This window comes from Phymastichus coffea, unplaced genomic scaffold, assembly GCF_024137745.1.
Source record: "Phymastichus coffea isolate CEN01 unplaced genomic scaffold, Cenicafe_Pcof_1.1 PCOF00117, whole genome shotgun sequence".
Lineage (NCBI taxonomy): Eukaryota > Metazoa > Arthropoda > Insecta > Hymenoptera > Eulophidae > Phymastichus > Phymastichus coffea.
The window spans coordinates 550217-574462 of NW_026706928.1; the positions used below are offsets into that span (position 1 = coordinate 550217).

Here is a 24246-nt window from a genome sequence, read left to right on the forward strand (position 1 = left end):
AAAAATGTTCTCCAACCGTTCTTTGAGAATTTTCCTGGATTACTTTTGAAGTTGAAGTAACATTGTGGTAAAATTATTTTTATATCGAAAACTAATTGTCAATTTCCTTTCTGTTTCTCGATAGATTTGTCATTCTGCAATAGAACGATATCAGTAAATTACGAGGGAGAAAAATCTCAACGCACAGCATAATCAGTGAAAAAGAAAAAACTTCGAAGAATATATACGATATTAAAAATATAGTCGCCATAAAAACGTAGATCTAACGTAGTTTAGCGCAACAATTTTACGAGCGTTAAAAACAATGTTTTTTCGCTTTATAGCGAGCTTTACACGTTAGCATCGTACGGAGATGCGAAGTACACGTGTACGGCAGAAGCGAAATTAAAAATCGATCGTCCAATAAAATACGTGCGCGTAAACCACAAGGGAGGGGGGGGGGGCTTTGTTTCGAAGCTCTTCAAACTATGTTCGAAGTTCTTTACTCGAAGGGAATTGAATGATTTAGAAATGTGTTTCGACGCTTCAAACTACGTTCGAAGTTTGCTACTCGAAGGGCATTAAATAATTTAGTAATCATAGCGCGCATACGTGTGCCTACGAGAGACGCGGAAGAAATTATAAAACATGCGTATGTGAGAGCAAAACGTACGTAGGTATTTTTAATTGGCGAAACATTCAAGTCCGACGATCGACTCTGTTCCGATAACAGGAGAATTGTGTTGCATTTATCGGGAGCACTTTTGAATACCATTCATCATACAATATATAAACTAAGTTCAATATATTGGAAAACTATCAGTAAAAAATATCACTTGAAATACAATAAACAATACAAATGGTCTATTGAATTTCAGGTGTCAAGCCTCTAGTAATCTTTTGAGCACTCAAATTCACACAATTCCATAATTTGAAAAATCTGTTACTCGAAATGAACTACAAATTCGAATAAATGGAATGTTAGTCAAGAAGTATGAATCGTTACTATAAATGAGCAATTAGTCTTGCTCAAAATAAGCATTATTTGTTCTTCAAAAAGAGCAATGCTTTTATGACGAAGACGAGTAATTTCTCAATGAATTTGAATAAGAAAATACTCAGTAACAGCATTCAGCAAAATAAAAATCTCAATTCTATACATGCATGCGTGCCTTTCATTGTTAAATAACGTTTCTTAAACACAATATTTTCTGACTTTGCATCCATGTTTCCACTTTTTCTCTATTAATGCTAATTCAATACAAAGACTTTTGTTCTTGGATACGTTGAAAATAACATAAAATAAACTTTTTTAATTTGATTTTTCTATGTTTCTGGCTATTCTTCATGAATAAACGAGTAGCGTTTGAGGCCATTTTCTTCACCGTGAAATCTCACAGTTCCGGCAGATCCTCGTGATCTCTGTTCTTCACTGCTAATAACATTGATAAGTATCCTCCGGAAGTCTTCAGAACCTTTGTGTAAAAAGACATCGAATTATTTAGTAATTTAAATAGTAATGAAAGATGAATCTCTTGTGCATGTGAACAAATCCTAATTTATGAGCGTTTGGCCTTTGAAGATCACTCTTGAATCCGTGCATGCTGAGAAATAAGTGGAGTACGTCTCTTATGGAAATCACTCACAACATTTCATATAAATACTGTACCTTTATCCAGAGAATCAGTCGTAAACAAAATAATTTTCCAATCAAGGTCTAGCCATTTAACCATAGTTTGAAATCTTGAAAATATGAAAATGCAGTCTCTAGTACACTGAACCCGAATAAATGGCATTATACATTCTAAAATATTTACTTCTCATCTAAATCACAATGGAAAATCGATGACTAGAAGTATAATTGTCCATATTTTGATACTGAATAAAGAATACGAATGAGTTTTCATTTACAAAACGAAATGTAGTTATTGTAAATAAAGCAAAATCACGGTAATTCGGTATGCTTAAGTTGTGAAATGATCTGGATCCAGTGTGCGACCTTCAAAGAGCTGCATGGACATTTATATAAAATAGAATAGAAGCATACACTGCAGAAGAGATCCACAGAGAGAGGCACAAATTTGCCTGCAGTCAGTTCAACCGGTCGATCTGCCCGAACCATTATAATAATCAACAGCTTCACGTCCGACGGAGGCAATCGATACCAATCGCTATTGTAAGCCGTCTCCTTCAGTTTTATGCTCTATGCAATTGCGATAAAAGCCATAAATTCATCGAAAATTAACATCTGTTCGTAATGTTACCTCCGTGCTCAAGATCACTGCGAGCACGCAGTACGCAAAAAGACTGACGAGAAAGGTCATGTAGTAGTATGTCGCAAAGACAAGTTCTAATACGTCTATCACATCTTTGTCGATTATCTGGAATCAATTGTAAAATGTGATCCACGTGTGTCTTTAACAAGCTAACTATTTTGCACGTATTACTGCAATTCATTTTTGTATTGTGCATGTGAAATTATAGTCGCAAGCTAAGAAATTTATAGAGATCATTCCAAGTTGCAGTTGTGTACATTTTCACGTGAACATACGAATATGAATACTGTGCCGTGCATACGCTATACATCGATAAGGAAATTATGCTTCTCACCCTTACGATCTGATATTCTGTGAGACAAAATATCACAAGCGATGTCAATAATTGCACGAGCAACTGCACGCTGAAGGCATTTTCGATAATATCTACGATTCTGAGAACAAAAGCATGGACAAATAAAGTCCTTTTGCATCGTTTCGACATTTTACTTAAATTGAGTGATATAAAAGTTTCTTCTAACTTGGCACTAGAAAGTTATTTAGATTGAATAATGAAAATATTGTTCGTATATTAATTCATATTGATTCTATAGATTTCATTTAGTTCAAGAATGTATTGGTTTGCGTATGGGATATAATTCGATAGCTTATCAAAAGAGATTTCGAATGAGACATCGCATGGTATCAAACCCAAGCTAAGACACTCCAAAGTAATCGTACGTTTTTAGGTACATACGAAAGGAGTACACCCAACGTGAGACTGTTTGGAAAAGAGCATTTTGACGTACCTGAATCGTGCGTTAAATATATAAATACGTGAGAACTGGATAGAAATATGCAGTTACATATAAAAAATAAAACAAATTTTAATTGTTATGAATATAAAAACTAAATTTTTTTCTGTTAATTGTCTACTCATCTCTTTGACGATATGCAAAAATTCCAAACTGAAAATTAAAAAAAATATTAATGCAGTGTTCATTCATAATTTGTTATTAATTTTCGACATATAATTGCGGTAGAATTTAGCTTATTTACGTGCTAAAAAATTTACGAGTGTTTTGGAAAGATTAAAAGACGAAAAATTGAATGGTGTATTGAAGTTGCATGTTTAAAAGTGTTTGGATAGCTTACAAGAAATGTATTTATTGAAAAGAAATTCGACAAACTGAAAATATTTATTGCCCGCGAAGAAATTATTTGCTTTAAATGGAAGAAACTGTCGATGTTTGACAATACGAATGTACCGCCACAGCATCGAGTCAATATATGACAAATGTGAATTCAAAATACCATCACAGTTCCATATTGGGTATGGTCCCATATTGGTTCCACCTACCTCGTAGTGACCGACAGATTAATTAATTACAGAAATCCGTGCATTAAAATCCAAACATCGTACTAACTTTAGTAAGTACATGTGTCTCTCGACAATCGGCGAAAGAATTAAATGCTCATTTCCGCTTTCGTTGAGGGCAGCTCTGGCCAATAGATATTTGAATCGCTCTCTGAGAAGCTCCAACTGAGCACAAAGATGAAATATGATTGACACGAAAAAGCCAGTGATCGAGGCGAAAACTGTGGCGGCAGACACCGCCGACAATATTTGGCAGATCCACGTGATTTCGTAATATGGACTTTTCTGCGCGTCGTAAGGGAATTTCGAAAGCATGTACATCGGACGAATGCGCTCGCTTGCATTCACTTTGCCCATTCTGAAGGCTTGCGACTCTTTGATTCGCTTGTAACAGTTCAGTGCGAAAAACGTCGCAACCGTTGATCCGACAACCCAGAATATAACGATCGAAATCAAATAGCTTATCTTCGCGTTCCTACGCATGATCAACTTCTCCGCGTGATTCTTCACCACTTTCCAGTCTTCGATCATCGCGGCGATAAGCACATCTAGATCTTGTATGGGGTTAAAGAGAAAAATCTGAGCCGACTGATGCTCCACTTATACATGAGATTAGAACGCAAGTCTGATGATAAATACCTTTACGGTGGAACCAGAAATTCAGTGACTTTATAGCCGCAAGCAAAATCGTGATATTGCAATTCGTTATGATTTCGAGCATTTCGTCGAAATCTTTCGATTCGAATAACTTGAACGTCTGCGGTATATTGCAAAAGCCGAGCATCAAACTCATTAGGATGATAAACTGTAGAGCAGTTTGGCAATTCACGTTCTTATTCAAGCAAGGCCATAGTCCGAACATCATCAGTCCCGCACGGGAGATTTTTATCTCAATCTCAAAGTCTTTGTTCATTGTTACAATAGGTTCGATGTCAAATAGGCTGTAGCTTCCGACGAACTGCCAATGTTCGCGCTGGTGCATCCCCTCCACGCGCCTTTAACCATCTCTCTCTCTCTCTCTCTCTCTCTCTCTCTCTCTCTCTCTCTCTCTCTCTCTCTCTCTTTCTTTCTCTCTACTCGTCTTGGGATCATTTTTTGATGTGAAATCCCATGCATTTATAATTCCCTGCTTCGCATGGAAAACTTATATTTCTCTTGAACTTCACAAACGATCGTGCACACGGGCTTTATTGATTCATCGTCGTCTGAATATTTCAGCTGGACTTGCGATGTGCTGTCCACACACTACTGCCCATTATTCAATACTCTCGTCTAAAATGTGTGAATTTTCTATGGGAGCGAAGGTTTTGCACATTGTTTCCATGCTTAAATTTGTGAAGAAATTATGAGTATACTCGAGTGCCGACGTGGCGCGTTTGATCTCCTATGTACTCTTTGTAGTATGATACCTACTATTGAGGAGTAAAACGCTTTTTTGTATAATGTTCAGTACTAGTCCATTTATGAAAATTGATAACGACTTTCAAAATTCATAGCTCTCAGTTGTAAACGCCTATATGTAAAATTATATCTCAATTTTACTTAAACGTTTTTGTAAGTACACTAATTTTAACGTATTCCAATTAGCCAATGCATTATGGAACGACTTTGATGTGATGTTCTTTAAAGGAAAAGACTAATCTTTCTCATCAACAATAATAAACATATGGTAAGAATGCTATATTTAATAAACAAACACTCGGAGAATGCCACTGCTACTGCAGCAGCCGGCAAGCCGACATGCAATTATTTTATACATACTTACAACACTCTGGGTCGTGGATTTTGCTCAAACTATGATAAGTAACCTTTTTCAGGTCTTCGTTAAAAAACTTTTCGGTTTTGTATCAATAATGAAAAAATCAAATTCCAGTTTGAAGGGTTTCCAGTAGAAAGCTGAGATCAAATGTCTTCTATTAAAAAAATTGCCAAAAAATTACAATTCGTTTACAACTTGTGTCAATAATAAATTTGCATTGAAATTGAAATTGGAATTGTTTTAATAGTAGGATTTGATCTCAGCTTTCAATTGAAAACTTCAAACCACGCTGGGGATTCTTTCTTTACAATAACCATTACGGTATAAAACGAAACTTGATTTTTTAATATTATAGATAGAAAATCCCATAACTTCCGAATAAAGATCTGTGAGTGAGTGAACACAATCCTCTGGGGGACTTTCATTTCTACACAACAAAAAAAAAGGCACTCATGAAGTATAGCAAAATTCGTGAGCCGCAGCATTGAAACTTCCCTTGTTATTCAGCAATTAAACGATATTAATCGACGTAGGCAAAATATATTTTTAAGTTAAGCTTACGAGCGTTTGAAATTTTCGGCATCTTTTTAATGCTCAAAACTACTCGCTGTGATTTTTCATGTCTGTCAAAGGTGATTTTACTGGCGAAAAAACTCGTGAAAACAGCCACACACATAAACTCGATAATAGTTAAGTGAGCATAACGGACTGCATTATGACATGCGGGCGAGCGCGTCGTCGTAAAAGGAAAATCACCGAGATGTTAAATTGGCCGTGGCAAAGCAAAACAAAACCGTGAAACCATGACTTTTTTGCGCATTATATGCTTAATCAATCTCTGTTTGGTTCTTTCACTCCTTATTTGGATTATTTTGTTAAAGTTGAAATAACGTCGAGGCAAAATTATTTTTATACCGAAAACTGAATGCGAATTCTCTTTGATGGTAATTTTATGGTAATGTTTCGAGATAGAACAGTTCGTCGTGTATCCTAACGTATAACACAATCGGTGAAAAAAAAATTTCGACGAATACGATATCCGAAGCTCTATGCAGTATTTGCGTCGCAAGGGTGAAAATGAAAAATAAATCAGTAGCCATAAAGACGTAGATCTAGCAAAGCTTGTCGCGACAATTTTTTCAGCGTTAAAAACAATGTTTTTCCCTTTACAGCCAACTTTACACTGCGCACAGTGCTGGATAATTATAAAAGGTCGAACCGTATGAAGACAAGTTGTTTGTCGCGATAGGTACGTCAGGAGCAAAAATTAAAATCAATTGTCCAATAAAACGCGTGCGCGTAAGCAACAAGCGAGGGAAAACTTTGTTCTGATGGTCTTTAAACTATGTTCGAAGTTCTCTACTCGAAGGGTACTGAATGTGTTAAAAACGTGTTTCGACGCTACAAACTACGTTCAAAGTTTTCTACTCAAAATTATCGCGCCTATATACAAGCTTATGAGCAACACGGAAGATTTTATAAAAAATGCGTGTATATAAGAAAAAAATGCACGTAGATACTTTTAAATGGCGAAATATTGAACTCCGGAAAATAGGAGAATTATCAAATAAATACTGCATCAGGATGATATGTTAAATTAAAGCTATATGATCGTTTTAATCATACGAGGCTAACCTAATGACTTTTCTATATAAGGTGTCATTATAAGATATAACTAAACATTTTTAGTGATTTTTACGAGGTTGTACGTGTCTGAATGCGCATATATGGATGTACCTTAACACCGATAATTTTTGTTTTTGCGGAGGGTTTCGTTCAATCCATGTTTTGTTGACAATCACAAACAATTTTAATGAAATGACACGGAATTGCTGCAATTGGCATTTAGACAATTAAACCGAAATTATTATGAAGGTATTGAACCTTAAAGCTTCATGATTACAACATATCGTAAGCGTTTTCGTCACGGACACTGTCATCGTGAGATAGCAGTTCGTTATAAATCGAGATATTGTACATTGTTATTTTTTAATCTTATTTTGTTTTGATTTTATTTTCTCTTATACTTACTGGCAAGAAATATAAGTGTGTTAAGTTTCCACGCTTAACAGATTGATAGATATATTAGATAGACGCAGTAGCTGTTTTCCGTATGGAGCTAAAATTGTTTACAGGAATTTCTGTACAAGCATACAGGAAAATAGGACTACAGGTGACGGATCAATAGACGAGTACTCTATGAATATAAGATAAAAAAAATTTCAATATTATTACAATAATATATCATTTGACTATTTATTTTTTCACCATCCTGGATAGCACAAAATTTTTTATGTCAAACTAAAAAACGTTATGAAATGTTGGTGGAAAATGTTGATTACAAACATTTTACAATCGTCGGATATGTCCACAAATTTGTTGATACTGTCAATAAAACTGCGTTATTTAGTTATTTAATTAATTAGTTATTATTTGACCTTTCTTCAAATTTATATTATGATGTTAGTAATATTTGATAGATTATAGGTTTATTTTATGACTTGCATTATGTAACATTCAATTTCAACTATAATAAATATGATTTTTGTAAATCGAAATTTATTGTTGGATTTATATTATTTTTATTTATTCTTTTTTTTCTATTTCGTTACTTTACACATATTTACCCTGAATGTACCCCCAACGTGGATTGAATCGCGACCCCCCCCCCCCCCCCCCCCAGTTAGGTTGGTATGAGAATTCCGTCGTTGCATCGGAACGAAGAAACCGTGGGAAAATTCAAAAATGAAAATTCGTTTTAAGATACGATAAAAAGCTAAAACGTTACTAATTTGTTTTTAGGTTTAAAATTAATTGTTTGCTGAACAATGAATTTAGATGCATGATTATTTGATTTTAGGTTTTAATTATATAATTTAAGAACGAGCGTTATACTATGACCGATCTGAAAACCACCGTTATGGATTGAAAGTAGCAGTCAAAATCAATGCTCGAATAGCAGACCTGAAAAAGCCTGTTTACACGTGTATATGTCTATTTTAAATGTTTCTTCCGAGTTTCTTATGCTTTTACCTGCTTTTGCTTCAGCAAGGATTTATCGTTATGCTGGCATTTAGATAAGTTATTATTTATTTATTTATTTACTATCTACAATAGAATTTTCCTATTAATTACAATAGAAGTTTCTTCGTTCCGATGCAACGACGGAATTCTCATACCAACCTAACTGGGGGGGTCGCGATTCAATCCACGTTGGGTGTACATGCATATTCCCTTCTATATACTTTATCGTATTCATGGACGGTGAGAGCTTTCTTGTTCCGACATCAATACTCGTAATGTCATTCGGGGAATCCCTGAATTTTGTTTGCGGTACCTTAATGTATATATGAGTGTGTGTGTGTGTGTGTGTGTGTGTGTGTGTGCGCGTGCGCGTGTGTGTTTTATATATATATATATCCATATACGTTATTTTTTTTCTTTTTTATATAAACAATTTGAAATTTTGTAAAGAATTAATTTTATCCGAGTTAACAAGCCAATTGCTTACGTTTGACATTTAATTATATTAATTTAAACCATAGGTCCGTACTCCGTATATATGTATACATGTATGTACATGTTTAGGCATGTAAAAAATCAAGATCGGAAAATGACTGTTAGTTTATAGATTGTGTGATAATTTACCTGAAATGTGGAATGAATACTACATGAGATTTGCAGTTATAGTTTTGAGCAAAACTTTTCCTAATTATGATTTTCCTAATACTTATTCCTTCCTTCATTTTTGTCATCGTACAATAGTTACCTTAATTCTTATATCAATTTATTTAATATTGCTTACTCGGCCCCGGCGAAGAACCGGTGGATGAGTCTCGAAGCTCTGGTCGAACCGTTGTGAACGCAACTTACTCACTCGTCTTTGCATTCAAAATTTGCGCCTTCCGAGACGGTCAATATTTTTGACTTTGACTAATAGTACTAGCAACACTAGCCGTTACAGATACTTACCCATGTGACCTTAGTTCAGTCAGGTTCAGTCAATCAGATCACGAATAAATTGACTTCACTTTCAGAGCTATCTCTTTTTTTATAAAAGAAAATTTCAATTCGTCATATGCACACTTGAAATTTTTTAAATCAAACAATTCATTATTCGGCTCTAAAAGCATCTAAAAGCCACATCAGGGACAACAATTGAAGGTCTTGAATAGCACTACATGTACATGACTTTCAGGTTTTGTAAGTCTTACAATCAAGCAAATCTCTTGCGATGAAAAGTTTTCCGCTTCAACAAAATTTTATATAGTTTTCAAACGACGATTTTTCGGATTTAATAAAAGAAAAAGGTTTATAAATAGATACAATTATTGATACAATCTTAGACTATTCATTCATATGATGTAAAGGAGGCTTTTTGAAGATTTAGATACCTTAAAGTACGAGAAGCACCAATTCTTTTTAATTTTCTGTCCTATTTTAACCTATACCAAGTAGATAAATGTTAATTATATATAAACAATACATGCAAAAATATTGTGAATAATAGTTCTAAGTCTTACATACCATTGTAATGCCTCAACGCGCGATAAAATAGTCAGCTTTACAAATAAACTGATTTTGATAATTTTTCATGAATTTTATGAATTTTTGTGTTCACATTTATGTTTACAGTGTATTGCCGAACGTTTCTCCTACTTTATGCTTTCTCACATAGTAAAATAATTTCTAGGTTCACGCATTCTGACTCACCTTTCTGACTCAAATAAATATTTTATTTAGAGTACTTTATTCCTTTTGTATTGGCGTCAAACTGACGCACCTGCCGCCGGTTAAAATTCCATCGACTCCGATTTACGACCGGGCACCTTCGAGTGCTATGCACAATAAGTAAAACAATTGACCGCGTTTAGACGTTTGGTTTCCGAGATTAAGCAGCGTTTTCGACACCGACGGCTATGGGCTCGGCTCTGCGTGTTAAGCTGATAATATAAATATAAGTTAGAATTTAAGAATAAATATATAAGAAATGCCAGCATTGATGAAGTGTAAAGTTTCAGAAAGCACAAATTTAAGTATGGAATAAATGAAAGATAAAATTAAATTAAAACTCGGCGAGTAGATTAAATCAGCGTACGCAGCTGACTATAGATCGTAATTTAAAGTATATTAAAGTAAGCGATTGGTAAAAAATGGAATTACAGAAGAATGATAAATTTTTTTGTTTTACGTGAGTTTGTCCGACGCTTGAATAAATGCGACCAAAACTCCGTATAGCTGAATCTGTCCTATAAGTTCACCTCACGCGCATAGACCGTGAAAGGCATATCAGATGTTTCTAAATGCAATTGCTGATCAAATCGAGGGATTTTCGATCGATTACAATGATGGAAGTAGGTGGCGGTGATGTGGGGTGGGGGGGCTATGAAGCTTTACCGGAATCGAATCAGAAAAAAGGCGAGAAAATTCTTTCGGACGGCACATAGAAAAAAGTTAGAAAGATTTTGGGCCATTGAAAAGGCAAGTTGCTTGTGCTTATCTAACGTGCACTCTAATTTCTGTTCGCCGCAGTTTAAATCACTCTGTTGAGCATTATTTTAAATAAATATAATTTTAAAATTTATAAGTTTCCAGCGTTTTGCTTCGCTTAATTCACGCTAGTTCGCTATTTGCTTATTTAGATTATTTTAGATTAATCTCATCGCTGTGTTTAATTTTTCAGTTCATTTAGTAGTTTCTTTCATCAATACAAACGTACTAGTCATGCTATATCTAGTTTTTTTTTTTTGAGAATATTACAAACATCAGACTGTTTATTCAAACAGTTTTTGCTCGAAAGAAAATGACGTACGATCGTAAACTATTCGCTAACAAAAAAGGCAAATATGCAAAAATAAATGTCACAATATATCAACAGTATTTCGTTATTGTATCGTGACTTTTGTAGCTGCTTCAACGCTGAATTTTACGACCACCTAAACATTACTTTCATCTATCTTGATAATGTGAAAACGATTTTCTTCAAGTAGTTGATAATATTGCAATAACAAATCGACATTTTGTACAGTATTATGCTAACCAGACGTTTCATAATACTTCTATAATTTAACGGAGACTCACGAACATATGACTGACCATTCGTTAACTTTTACCATGATCCAGTTTCCGGCGTATATTTTCTTGATTGGTACTCGATTATTATCATTGACATTTCTTATATATAAATTTTGGATTAATCGAATCTTTCAAATTTCAGCTCAAGTATTCATTTTGATCAAAACTGATCCACTTAAGGGTAAACATGTTTTTCCAGTGGATTATCGACAATTCCCTTTCATTGTGTCAATTAGACAAAAGCATTTTAAAGGAATATCAAACGGTTACCACTTCTGTACCGGTTCACTTATTACGCAGAGTCACGTTATAACAGCTGCACACTGTTTTCAAACAAGAATAAAAAATGAAGTCGAGGCGATCCTTACCGGGCGAAACGGGACAAGGCCCTATTTGATTCACTATGAAATCGATTCATGGTTAACATATGACTCATGGGCTCGAACAAATGGAAAAACTATCGAGTTTCCAATAAATGATGTAGCAATTGTTAAGGTAAAAAGTTTTGGTAGATATAATATAGTGGAATATAAACTTTGATGAATATATTTTCTAGTTATCATTACCGGTAGATCACGATGGTATAACACCTGCTCTCCTCACGAATTTGAATAACGAACAACTCTATGGCACAAAGGCAATAATAGTTGGCTGGGAAGGCGTACATGATAATTCACTTACAATGCACTTACTGCAAGGAAAAGTAACAATATTAAGACCCTCCCAGTCGGAGCATTTGATAAAATTGGTGGCTAATAGAAAAATTAAATTAAAAGAAAATTTTCTGGCTACGTACGCCGAACCATATATACTCGCAAATAGTGTAAGAAAATTAGCAAATTTTATTTATCAGCACAGGCAAATAATGATTTTCAACGAAAACATATGCACTTTAGGGTGATAGCGGTGGACCGCTTTTGGACAAAAACAATTTTCTTTTAGGTATCACACGTAGTATATCTCCCAGAATAAATTGGGGTGACTTCTCTGAGGAATTTTTAAATTATTATAAAATTAATATTCATTCAAGTGTCCATTACTATAAAGAATTCATTGAAAATGTGACGACATAGCTGAAGACGATAAGATACCAATTTTATGCCGTAAATCAATGCCGTAGATCTGTACTTTAAAGAATAGATTGTAAACAATAGGGATTATAATAAAAAGGTATCTGCTTAAAGACGCATTGGATGGCAAATTTTTGAACAAAAGTAACATTAACTATTTATGATCAACTAAATATATTACTTTATTCTTTGTTTATCGCGAATTTCTTCAAGGAGTCGTTAAAATACACCACGATTTGAGAATATTGGTATTTACTACATTCTCTAATAATTTCATACAAAAGCCATACATACTTTTTGGAAATTGTCATGTTTTTAGACGATATATTATATGTAGTATAATGCTATAATTGTTAAATTGCTATAGTATGTGTTTTTTCTAATAAACAGTCTTCATCCATATTAAACGTAAGTATTGTTGTAAATAATTTTTAACATTAGTTAAATGCATATAACTTGTTTTTTTCTTAATATAGTGTGGTTTTACATTGATGAATGATTATTCCACAGGTTCTATAGGTTCAAACTAGAATTGTAGATAATAATTTTATAACTTTTTAGGTAAACATCGGTGGCCATTGTTGGACCGAAACAGAGGTCTTATGGAAATAAATTACGGAAGTGTACGTACAAGTCATAACGTTGGACTGATTTTTCTCTAGAGTTTGTCACTTAATGCGAAATCAAAGTTGATATGAGTATTAATTACACAGATTTTTATTGGAAAACGTAATTTTAATTTGAAATTCGTAAAATGATAACGAAAGCCTGTTTATGACAAAGCTTAAAAACATAAAGTTGATGTATTTTTCTCCTCACGTTTCAGACACAAAATAAAATTCAATAATTTTCCGAGTTATATAAATGCTTTAAATAAAACAAATCGATTCATACTCGTTCCGAGATATAAAACATAATGCTATTGAAAAACAATTATGTTCAGTCTAGAATACAGATTCCCATTCTGAAGCCCGACTAAATCCCAAATCATCCTAAACCAAAGTCAAAATTTATTTTTGTTCACAAGAAAATTCAAACAAGTTCATAAAATAAATGAGAAAAAATTTATCTTAAAAAGATATTATAGGACCTTTGGTTGAGATGTTTGAACTTATCACAAGAAAATCGTATCCTATTGATAGTACTTTAAGATTAAGAGGGGAAGTGGTTACTGATTTGTACTATCAAAAAATCGATTTTCATCAAATGAAGCTGAACACAATGAAATTTTCGCAGAGAATGTAATCTACGGATTTAGAATCAATGACTTGGTGTAAACTAAAAATAAATTTTTTTTTTCATCACGTTTTTATAGTTTTTAAACGCGCTTTTCTCAAAACCACTTTTTCAAAGTGCGGATCCATTGTAATTCAAGAACTACTCGATCGATGCTTTTCAAATTTAGTGTATATATTCTGCATATAAAATATCCGTTTCCAACAGTTAATATGACAATTTTTTTACATTAAAGAGTTTTTCCACTGACAAAATGGTGAAAGTTTTAGTAAAAAATCGCTTTTTTCCTTCAAATAACTATAAAAAATTTTAAATCTAAAAAAAGAAAAGTCAAAGACCATTGGGTGTTACACTGTAGAAGATTTAATTTAAAATTATTTCTTTTTAATTTCAGATAATTTTCGGTTGAGGTATAGTGGATGGCTGAGATACAGCAAATCATCTTTTTCAAAAGGCGTTCTCGAAGAAGCTCCGTCACCGATTTATTTCTTGATATTTCCAATATTGTCTACGTATGGTTTCCATGAATATAAGCTAAACTACCTTTTCTCATGAAAATGAATAAATGATGGTTTCTCACAAAAATGTTGTTGTTGGATGTAAACCACAGTCTTTTGAGGATCATAATAAGTTTATCTTTGAAACATATAACCTACAAAACATTTCCGAGACTCTTTTAAATCAATTGAAATTTATGGTCATGCAAATACTGATAACTAGATAGAAATGATAGAGAAAGTGCTAAACGTCAGATGATGACAAATAGACTGCAGCTGGTCTTAACTCGTAAAATGAATTCAGTTTGTTGATCAATATATTAAAAATCTCCATTTGGAAAAAAATTTCATATGAATATAAACTACACTTTAAAGAAAAGACGAATGTACGAAACTGAATTGCGCAGTAAAAAAAGATAGTTTCCTTATTATTACGTAACTTTTGTTGAAAAACGAACACAGGCTTTACGATCAAATAAACTTTACTTGATCCTGCTTAATAATGTGAAAATAATTTCCCTCATAGAGAGCTTGTAGTATCGCAAAAAGAAATCACATTTCCGACAGTATTATGTTGACATGACGTTTCATAATACTTCTACAAAACTCATTTTATGGGTTTTTGGGGTTGCTGGTAATAAATATTGTCTAAGACTTTAAAAATTATTATTTTCTCGAAAGGAAATGACGTACGATCGTAAACTATTCGCTAACAAAAAAAGCAAATGTGCAAAAATAAATGTCACAATATGTCAACAGTATTTCGTTATTGTATCGTTACTTTTGTAGCTGCTTCAACGCTGAATTTTACGACCACCTATATCTTGATAATGTGAAAACGATTTTCTTCAAGCAGTTGATAATGTTGCATTAACAAATCGACATTTTATACAGTATTATGCTAACCAGACGTTTCATAATACTTCTATAATTTAACGGAGACTCACGAACATATGATTGACCATTCGTTAATTTTTACCATGATTCAGTTTCCGGCGTATATTTTCTTGATTGGTACTCGATTATTATCATCTACATTTCTTATATGTAAATTTTGGATTAATCGAATCTTTCAAATTTCAGCTCAAGTATTCATTTTGATCAAAACTGATCCACTTAAGGGTAAACATGTTTTTCCAGTGGATTATCAACAATTCCCTTTCATTGTGTCAATTAGACAAAAGTATTTTAAAGGAATATCAAACGGTTACCACTTCTGTACCGGTTCACTTATTACGCAGAGTCACGTTATAACAGCTGCACACTGTTTTCAAACAAGAATAAAAAATGAACTCGAGGCGATCGTTACCGGGCAAAATGGGACAAGGCCCTATTTGATTCACTATGAAATCGATTCATGGTTAACATATGACTCATGGGCTCGAGCAAATGGAAAAACTATCGAGTTTCCAATGAATGATGTGGCAATTGTTAAGGTAAAAAGCTTTGATAGATATGATATAGTGGAATATAAACTTTGATGAATATATTTTCTAGTTATCATTACCGATAAATCACGATGGTATAACACCTGCTCTCCTCACGAATTTGAATAACGAACAACTCTATGGCACAAAGGCAATAATAGTTGGCTGGGAAGGCGTACATGATAATTCACTTACAATGCACTTACTGCAAGGAAAAGTAACAATATTAAGACCCTTCAAGTCCGAGCATCTGATAAAATTGGTGGCTAATAGAAAAATTAAAGTAAATGAAAATTATCTGGTTACGTACGCCGAACCATATATACTCTCAAGTTGTGTAAGAAAATTAGCGAATTTTATTTATCAGCACAGGCAAATAATGATTTTCAACGAAAACATATGCACTTTAGGGTGATAGCGGTGGACCGCTTTTGGACAAAAACAATTTTCTTGTAGGTATCACACGAAGTACATGTCCCGATTCAAGTTGGGGTAACTTCTCTGAGGAGTTTATAAATTATTATAAAATTAATCTTCATTCAAGTGTCCATTACTATAAAGAATTCATTGAAAATGTGACGACATTATAGCTGAAGACGATAAGATACCAATTTTATGCCGTAAATCAATGCCGTAGATCTGTACTTTAAAGAATAGATTGTAAACAATAGGGATTATAATAAAAAGGTATCTGCTTAAAGACGCATTGGATGGCAAATTTTTGAACAAAAGTAATATCAACTATTTATGATCAACTAAATATATTACTTTATTCTTTGTTTATCGTGAATTTCTTCAAGGAGTCGTTAAAATACACCACGATTTGAGAATATTGGTATTTACTACATTCTCTAATAATTTCATACAAAAGCCATACATACTTTTTGGAAATTGTCATGTTTTTAGACGATATATTATATGTAGTATAATGCTATAATTGTTAAATTGCTATAGTATGTGTTTTTTCTAATAAACAGTCTTCATCCATATTAAACGTAAGTATTGTTGCAAATAATTTTTGACATTAGTTAAATGCATATAACTTGTTTTTTTCTTAGTATAGTGTGGTTTTACAATGATGCATGGTTGTTCCACAAGTTACATATGTGCAAACTAGGATTTTTGACAGAAATCAAATCGTTGTTGAGAGAAACATCGGTGGCCATTGTTGGATAAAAACAGACGTCTTATAGGAATGAATTACCAAAGTATTCTTACAAATCATGGCGTTGAACTGATTTTCTTGAAGAGTTTGTGGTTTATTACGTATTAAGAATTTATATAAGTATTATTTGCTCAAATTCCTATCGAAAAACGTAATATTAACTTAAAATTCTTAAAAATATAACATAGCCCTATTCATCGTACAACTTAAAAGTATAACGTTGTTATTTTTTCCTCCTCACGTTTTAGAAATAAAATTTATAAATTTTCCTAGTTTTATAAATTCTTTAAGAGTAAGTTCTTTTAATGGTAAAAGTTTTTTCTACTTTTACCATTAAAAGTAGAAAATCAATAAATAAAAATTCGTTCTGAAATGTGAAAAATAATGTTATTTAAAAATGACTCCGTTTAGTTCCGAATTCAGATTCCCATTCCAAAGCCTAATTTAAATCTCAAATCTGAATCTCGAACCAAAACCAAAATTAATTTTTGTTCTCAACTAGTTAGTAAAACAAATGAAAAATATCTCCTATACAAACAATGACATTACGGGACTCTTGATGGAGATGTTTGAGCTTATAACAAGAAAATCTTACGCTATTGAAAGTACTTTAAGATTGAGAAAGGTCAATTATTATATCTATATTAGAAGAAAATTAACATTGTAATGACAACTTAAAAAATCCGCTCTTGTCTATCTATGGTCTTCTTAAATAATAGCAAAGTTACCTTTCCTGATAGAAATGAATATATGATGGTTCTTGAAAAGATAGCTGTCGTTGGATGTAAACCATTCTTCTAAGGGTCATAATAAATTTATTTTTGAATCATGTAACCTACAAAACTTTTTCGAGGATCTTTTAAATCAATTGAAATTAACGGTTATGCAAATAGAGATTACTGCATAGACATGATGGAGAAAGTGGTAAATGTCAGAGGATGACAATTAGCCTGCAACTGCTCTTAACTCGTACAAGAATTTCTGTTTCTTGATTAATATATTCAAAATCTCTGTTTGGAAAAAAATGTCATGTGAACATAAACTATACTCTAAAGAAAAGACGGATGTGCGAAACTGAATTTCGCAGTAAAAAATGATGGTTTCCTTATTATTACGTAACTTTTGTTGAAACATGAACACAGACTTTACGATCAATAAAACTTTACTTGATCCTGCTTATTCATATGAAAACGAGCTTGCTTGTACAGTTTGCAATGTCGAAAAAACAAATCGATATCTTCTACAGTAATATGCTGATTTGATGTCTTATAATACTTCTACAATTTAACGGAGACTGACAAACAGCTGTTTGAATAATTATTAACGTTCGCCATGAGTCGATTTTCGGCGTATATTTTCTTGACTGGTAATTGGCTATTATTTATCAACATTTATTGAATGAAAATTTCAGATTCATTAAATTATTTTAATTTCAGCTCATATTTTAGTTTTTATAAAAACTGATCCACTAGAGGGTGAACAGATTTTTCAAGCGGATCCTCAAGACTTCCCTTTTGTTGTGTCATTTAGACAAAAAGTTTCGGAAACACTGATAGACACTGAACACTTCTGTACTGGATCACTTATTACGCAGATACACGTTATAACAGCTGCACACTGTTTTGAAGAAAAAATAGAAAGTGAAATTAAAGCGATCATTGTGGGGGAATATTGGATAAGGCCCTATGTCGATCATGGAATTGATTATTGGTTAATATATGACTCCTGGGCTCGAGAAAATGGAAAAGCTATCGAGTTGCCACTGAATGATATAGCAATCGCTAAGGTAAAAAGTGTTATAATTATGACGTAATGGAATATAAACATTCAAGAATACATTTCCTAGTTATCATCGCCGGCAAATCACGAACGTATAATACCTGTCTCCCTCACGAATTTGAATAACAAACAGCTCTATGGAACGAAGGCAATGATAATTGGCTGGAAAGCTATAAATGAGGATTCGCTTACAATGGTATTAATGCAAGGAAAAGTGACAATATTAAGACCCTCCCAGTCGGAGCATTTGATAAAATTGGTGGCAAATCGAAGAATCATACTTACCGGAAGTTCTCTGGCTACGTTTGCTGAACCATATATACTCGGAAGTCGTGTAAGTAAAATTATCAAAATTTATTTGACAGCACAAGATAATAATTATTTTCTACAGAAACATCTGCACTTTAGGGTGATAGCGGTGGACCGCTCTTGAACAACAACTATTTTCTTTTAGGTGTCACACGCAGTACATGTCCCATTTCAAGATGGGGTAACTTCTCTGAGAAGTTTATAAATCAATATAAAATTAATCTTCATTCGAATGTTTATTATTATAGAGAATTCATTGAAAATGTGACGACAGTAACCTAAGAACTATAAGATTCCATTCGAGGTTTTTTTATCAATACCGTAAAACTTTACTTTGAAAAATGTATTGTAGACAATTTCGATTGTAATAAAAAGGTGTCTACTTGAAGACGTATTAGATAGAAACTTGTTGAAGTAAAGTAACATTAACTATTCATGATCAACTAAATATTTTACTTTCTTTTTTGTTGATGGTACATTTTCTCAGGGTGAGGTAAAATACACCATATTATCAGCATATCCGTACTTACTGCATTTTTTTAAATTTTGTACAAAGTATCCATTACTATAGTGATTTCATTGAAAATGTAACATCATTGTCTAAAGAACAATAATAACTATGATAACTATTTAAGTTTGTCTTATCAATGCCGTAGGACTTTACTTTAATAAACATATGGTAGATAATCTGGATTGTAATAAAAAGGTTATTCTCATATGATCTTCTTAAATGTAAGCGAAACAATCCTGTCTGATGTAAATAAATACGTGCTTTATTTTTCTCAACATATAGTACTACACCATTTTTTAAATAAAACGACTTTCTCTTAAGAACTACAAAAATTATATATTGAAATATATAACAAAGAAACGTATATATTGAAATGTATAACAAAGGAAGAGCAATGCTTTTATGATGAAGACGAGTAATTTCTCATTAATTTAATAGTACTAATACACGAATCATACCGTGGTAACGTTTACAGCGCGCTCCTGAATGCACCGTACGCGTACCATAAGTTATAGAATCCTACCCATGCTAGATGAGATAGAAGAAAAAGAGACTAGTAGGTATACGTGCACCTCAGGGAGTGTACATACGATCCCTCTTCCTTCCCGTCCGAGTTCTTGTACGCGCACGCCATCTCTATAATTTCGAGTTCATAGATTAAAATGCGTATCTCGCATCGCATTCATTATGAAACTTATCACTGAGCTCCCCCATGATCGCATGTGAGTATATCGACCATCTATAGAGTGAGTTTTAAATTTTCAAAGGCAACAAAACTGGAAAAAATGGAAATATTAAATCATGATGATTTGGATTCTGCCTTAAACTGTAGATCCAGTCACGATGCATTTAAATAGTAGGCAGGTCGGTTGCAGATGTTTCTCATGACTATAAATTACCAAAACTGTATTTTGTACAGATACCTAGTGTACGTCCTGCAGCGTTCAAAACGAACGTAGCTCTTGAAGGAATAATAACAATTAACAACAACAACAACAACTATAATAATTGTAATTAAATACATTAATAATATCAAATTACAATTTTGTGCATGTATGCGATACTTTGTTTGATTGTATAAAGAAGAATTTTTTATCATTTTAATAACTTTTCAGTCAGACTTTATAGCTAATACAATCTTAAGCTAGGATGATCATATAGAATAAGTGTGCTTAGGGAAACACAAACGGCTGTTTACACTTTACAGCAGTCGGTTTCTATCGAAGTATCCGTGCTACTGCAGCAGCCTGTAGAATTTTGTTCGGCATTCTATATTATTCAAGGTGAGTTTTTATCTATTTATGTTACTTATCCGTACATATTATTTTGGATTATTAAACAATTCTAAGCAATGTTCATATTTTTTTCAACGGATTTGTTGATAAGCCGTGTACGAATTCGAGATTTTTGGATGTTAATTATAAGATTGCAATAGTAATACCGAATGTCGTATTTTAAATTAGGCAAAAACATGATGGACATAGAATGTATTGAGGCTCTAGTGAATGATTTAAAAGAAAGGCGCAATAAGTTCGATAAAGGCAAGCTGGAACAATTAATAGAAAGCAACAATCCAAAGGACAAAAAAGCACTGAACTCTATGATTATTGATATCTTAGAGTGCGATGACACTGACGCAATGGAAATTATACTAGCAAATGAAGGGATCGACTTTAATGCCAAAGATTACGAGGACAATACTTGCTTGTCAGTAGCAGTCTCGGCAGGCAGTATATACACTGTGAAACTACTTCTTGACTGCATGACAGAAGGAGATGTTCGCAAATACAACGATCGGGGCCTTTTAAACTTCCGATATCCAAATATTCTGCCAAATTTGTGGTTGGTGGAAGACATCGTAACAATTTCCCACCTTTTGTTGGAGAAAAAAATCAACCTTACACTGGAGCACAAATTGGCGATTTTAGAATTTCTCGTGCACAACACCGACGATTGCGACTGCGCCAGTTTAGACTTGTCGCCTCGCCAACTGAGGAAAAATATAGAAGACCTCGTGAATTATGGCTCGCCAGTACACGTTGGTAAGGTCATAAATAAAATCAAGCGACAGATAGCAGATCAAATAGCTACATTGGGAGACAACGTTTATTTAATCGAGTGTGTCGCAAAACCACTCAGTCCTGGAATAATGTTCAAATTGTACGTTGACGAAGGTATTCGAAAAATAGTAAATGACATGGATCGCGACTGGGAGAATTATTTTATATGCGAAAGCTATCACGATTTTGAGTTGGAGCTGATGAAAAGCCATAAATTACGAAAAAATAATAGACTTTCATTGTACGATGTGCTCACCAAGAATCCTAGTGAAGCTTATCGCCATATCAGTAAATTTGATTGTGATCAATTGAGTAAGAAATACAAGTTTGCCGGTGATTATATAAAGGGACTCAAGGCAAGATCTCTGATTAGACATCAGGTCGAAGAGTTTCTTCCCGATTTTATGAAAGTGTTGTTTCCTCTGTTACCCGATATATGTTTTATCAAAATTTTTTCTTACTTGTGTGAATTAAGTAATGAGGATATACTTGCGAAAATTTGTCATGTTGCTATTGCTAAAGAAAAGATTCCAAGATGTCGTAAAGTAAATAATAATGCTGAATTCTATGATTAATTTTCACACCATTTCAAGTAAAAATAATGTTAATAATTTTATTTTTGTGAATAGAAATGAAAAAAACGTAATCATGACGTTTTATTTTTCAATACTCCAGGTTGAAAAGATAAACTCACAGTGTGGAAACATATATCCCTTACGATTATTAATCATTCAAATTCGTACGCCTACGGCTTTTAAGAATTCTCTTAATTCCAAATGAATTATTCAATCTCGAAAATTCGGTCAAATAATTATACACTTACAACAATTTGCAGGCAAGCTTATATAAGAGAAGTTCGCTTAAAAATTGATATTTTAAAACATAATTTATAAAGTGGATTAAGACCCTTTATGACCAAAATTTATAACATTGAACGAAATTAATTAAAAAAAAATTGACTCGAAAATTTTTGTATACTTACTTTCAATTATGCTTCAATCAAGTTGGTAATCAACCATTCCAGGAATATATAGGTATTGCAGTTTCAATTTCTTCAATTTATTTTTAAAGTCGGCAAAAATTATATCAAAGTTTCAAATCCTTCGTAATTGGAATTGCGGGGGCTGGGAAGAGAGTCGTTTGACCGGTAACTGTGGGGATTCTCAATTCCATATTGGCTCTATACAAGTGTTCATTATTGCGTATTCGATTTCGATTTGTGGCAATGTTCGCCACGCATTTTCATATTTCCTTAGCCTATTGTTGTTTCTTTGCCTTCGTTGTCACTGGTAGCGTCATTTATATCTATAAAAGTAATAGTTACTTTTGAAAAACATTACAGATTCAGACAATGATAATAGAAAAATCTACTTTCTCTTGCATCCTTAATTTTATTACCGTCTGTGTAGGAAGCGAAACAAACTCTAGCAAGAACTGATTTAATTAAAGATAAAAATATCCAATTTAATCTGATAAATAAGTTGGTTATTCTATACTTGAACAGAAAACTGATGACTGACAATCAAGTTACCAACATATATGTAAGGATAATATAATATTATGACGTAACAGTAAATATAGACACTAATATATCTTATAACTCTTCAACTTACATTGCGAAAGTTTTACGTAAAGTCAGCAATGACATTTCTTCAGGCAGTCACAAACTTAATATTGACATCTTTTCATTCTACTAGTCAACCTTATATTAGTCAATCACTCAGCCTTGGATTTATATTTGATATATACATGAAAGAAGGTATTATGAAAAATAATTTTTAAAAAGAAGTCATAAAATAACGATTGTATATTACTTTTAATAAAATAACAGTGTCAAACTATAAATTTTATTCATTAACAAATTTATTAGTATTCTAAGATTTATAAACAACTCAAAAGTAATAAAATTAATTAATGAATAAAAAATCAGCGAAATATCTATTCTTTTCCTTTCCTTTTATTCCTTTTATATTTTCTTTTTATCCTTTTCCTTTTTATAAAAAAGAGCTCGGTCTTTTATAAAAAAAAAGTTCTAAATAAATAAAATTAACCATAAAAAGTATATAATTTCTTGAAAAATTTTCCTGAAATAAAATTTGTAAATGTAAATATAAGTAAAAAATATGATACATGAATAGATAAAAAATAACAGTAATGTTGACTACTAAAAGTGAAAGCTAAAAAATTTAGTTTATGGAAAGCACTACCCTAAATTAGCCGAAACTGACTTCCAATATTCTTTACAAGAAAATAAATCTATTGATATGAGGATATCGTACAAAAACTCTTGAATCGTAGACAAATATGTTAAAAAATAAAGAAAATGTTATTGTGAAACGCGGCTGGCGGTTCAATTTATTTAAAAAATGGAAAAGAAACAAACTTTGTGCGCTTTCCATGGCCTACAGCTAAATTCTTAGAAATTTGCTATGTTATTAGATTTAAAATTATAATTAAATCTACGAATATAATTTTAATTAAGTTCTTCTTTACCAATTAGTACTGATGGATTTTCAAAGCATATAATTGTTTGATGAATATGGTGTATTTTATAATTTATAATTTCGTCTATAAATAATTGCGATTTGATTTAAGCATACGAAACTGAATATTAATACAAATGAAAGATAAGCATGCAAAGCGTACTTGACATTAGTAATAAATAATTGCAGTGGATCAGCTAAATAAATATGCGATTATAAATATTTTGATATAGTACTTACAATAGAATATTTTAATGCTTCTT

The 24246-nt window shown here is 32.6% G+C and overlaps 5 protein-coding genes across 13 annotated transcripts; 4 read left to right on the forward strand and 1 right to left on the reverse strand.

The window, feature by feature from the left end:
- Positions 1-4546, reverse strand: LOC131670908 (odorant receptor 82a-like). Its single transcript, XM_058946901.1, has 7 exons — positions 4252-4546; positions 3662-4166; positions 2590-2689; positions 2244-2360; positions 2027-2182; positions 653-1454; positions 1-134 (listed from the first exon to the last, which is right to left on the reverse strand). Exons 1-6 carry the CDS (start codon positions 4523-4525, stop codon positions 1374-1376), a joined length of 1233 nt encoding a protein of 410 aa, XP_058802884.1. The 5' UTR covers positions 4526-4546; the 3' UTR covers positions 1-134; positions 653-1373.
- Positions 4547-11360: 6814 nt separating this feature from the next.
- LOC131670921 (uncharacterized) lies at positions 11361-13386 on the forward strand. 4 transcript variants are annotated; one of them, XR_009302490.1, is made up of 5 exons: positions 11361-11519; positions 11589-11941; positions 12003-12269; positions 12343-12924; positions 13027-13385. XR_009302490.1 is itself a non-coding variant. In XM_058946917.1 (4 exons), exons 1-4 carry the CDS (start codon positions 11459-11461, stop codon positions 12517-12519), a joined length of 858 nt encoding a protein of 285 aa, XP_058802900.1. In that variant the 5' UTR covers positions 11361-11458; the 3' UTR covers positions 12520-13386. The 4 variants fall into 4 exon arrangements, 1 of the variants encoding a protein (XP_058802900.1); XR_009302491.1 differs by having other exon boundaries at positions 13078-13385; XR_009302492.1 differs by having other exon boundaries at positions 12343-12616; positions 12730-13385.
- Positions 13387-15025: 1639 nt separating this feature from the next.
- On the forward strand, positions 15026-17069 carry LOC131670951 (uncharacterized). 5 transcript variants are annotated; one of them, XM_058946983.1, is made up of 6 exons: positions 15026-15263; positions 15333-15685; positions 15747-16013; positions 16087-16363; positions 16477-16671; positions 16735-17069. In XM_058946983.1, exons 1-4 carry the CDS (start codon positions 15203-15205, stop codon positions 16264-16266), a joined length of 861 nt encoding a protein of 286 aa, XP_058802966.1. In that variant the 5' UTR covers positions 15026-15202; the 3' UTR covers positions 16267-16363; positions 16477-16671; positions 16735-17069. The 5 variants fall into 5 exon arrangements, with proteins under 5 accessions (XP_058802966.1, XP_058802967.1, XP_058802962.1 ...); XM_058946984.1 differs by having other exon boundaries at positions 16087-16128; positions 16221-16671; XM_058946979.1 differs by having other exon boundaries at positions 16087-16671.
- A 1003-nt stretch (positions 17070-18072) lies between these two features.
- LOC131670957 (serine protease 30-like) lies at positions 18073-19705 on the forward strand. 2 transcript variants are annotated; one of them, XM_058947009.1, is made up of 4 exons: positions 18073-18207; positions 18278-18627; positions 18688-18954; positions 19029-19705. In XM_058947009.1, the coding sequence occupies exons 1-4, from the start codon at positions 18174-18176 to the stop codon at positions 19209-19211; spliced, it is 834 nt and encodes a 277-aa protein (XP_058802992.1). In that variant the 5' UTR covers positions 18073-18173; the 3' UTR covers positions 19212-19705. The 2 variants fall into 2 exon arrangements, with proteins under 2 accessions (XP_058802992.1, XP_058802993.1); XM_058947010.1 differs by having other exon boundaries at positions 19075-19705.
- Positions 19706-20337: 632 nt separating this feature from the next.
- LOC131670906 (uncharacterized) lies at positions 20338-23270 on the forward strand. The gene is made up of 3 exons (XM_058946899.1): positions 20338-20450; positions 20556-20723; positions 20904-23270. The coding sequence occupies exon 3, from the start codon at positions 20912-20914 to the stop codon at positions 22073-22075; it is 1164 nt and encodes a 387-aa protein (XP_058802882.1). The 5' UTR covers positions 20338-20450; positions 20556-20723; positions 20904-20911; the 3' UTR covers positions 22076-23270.
- Positions 23271-24246: the final 976 nt, after the last annotated feature.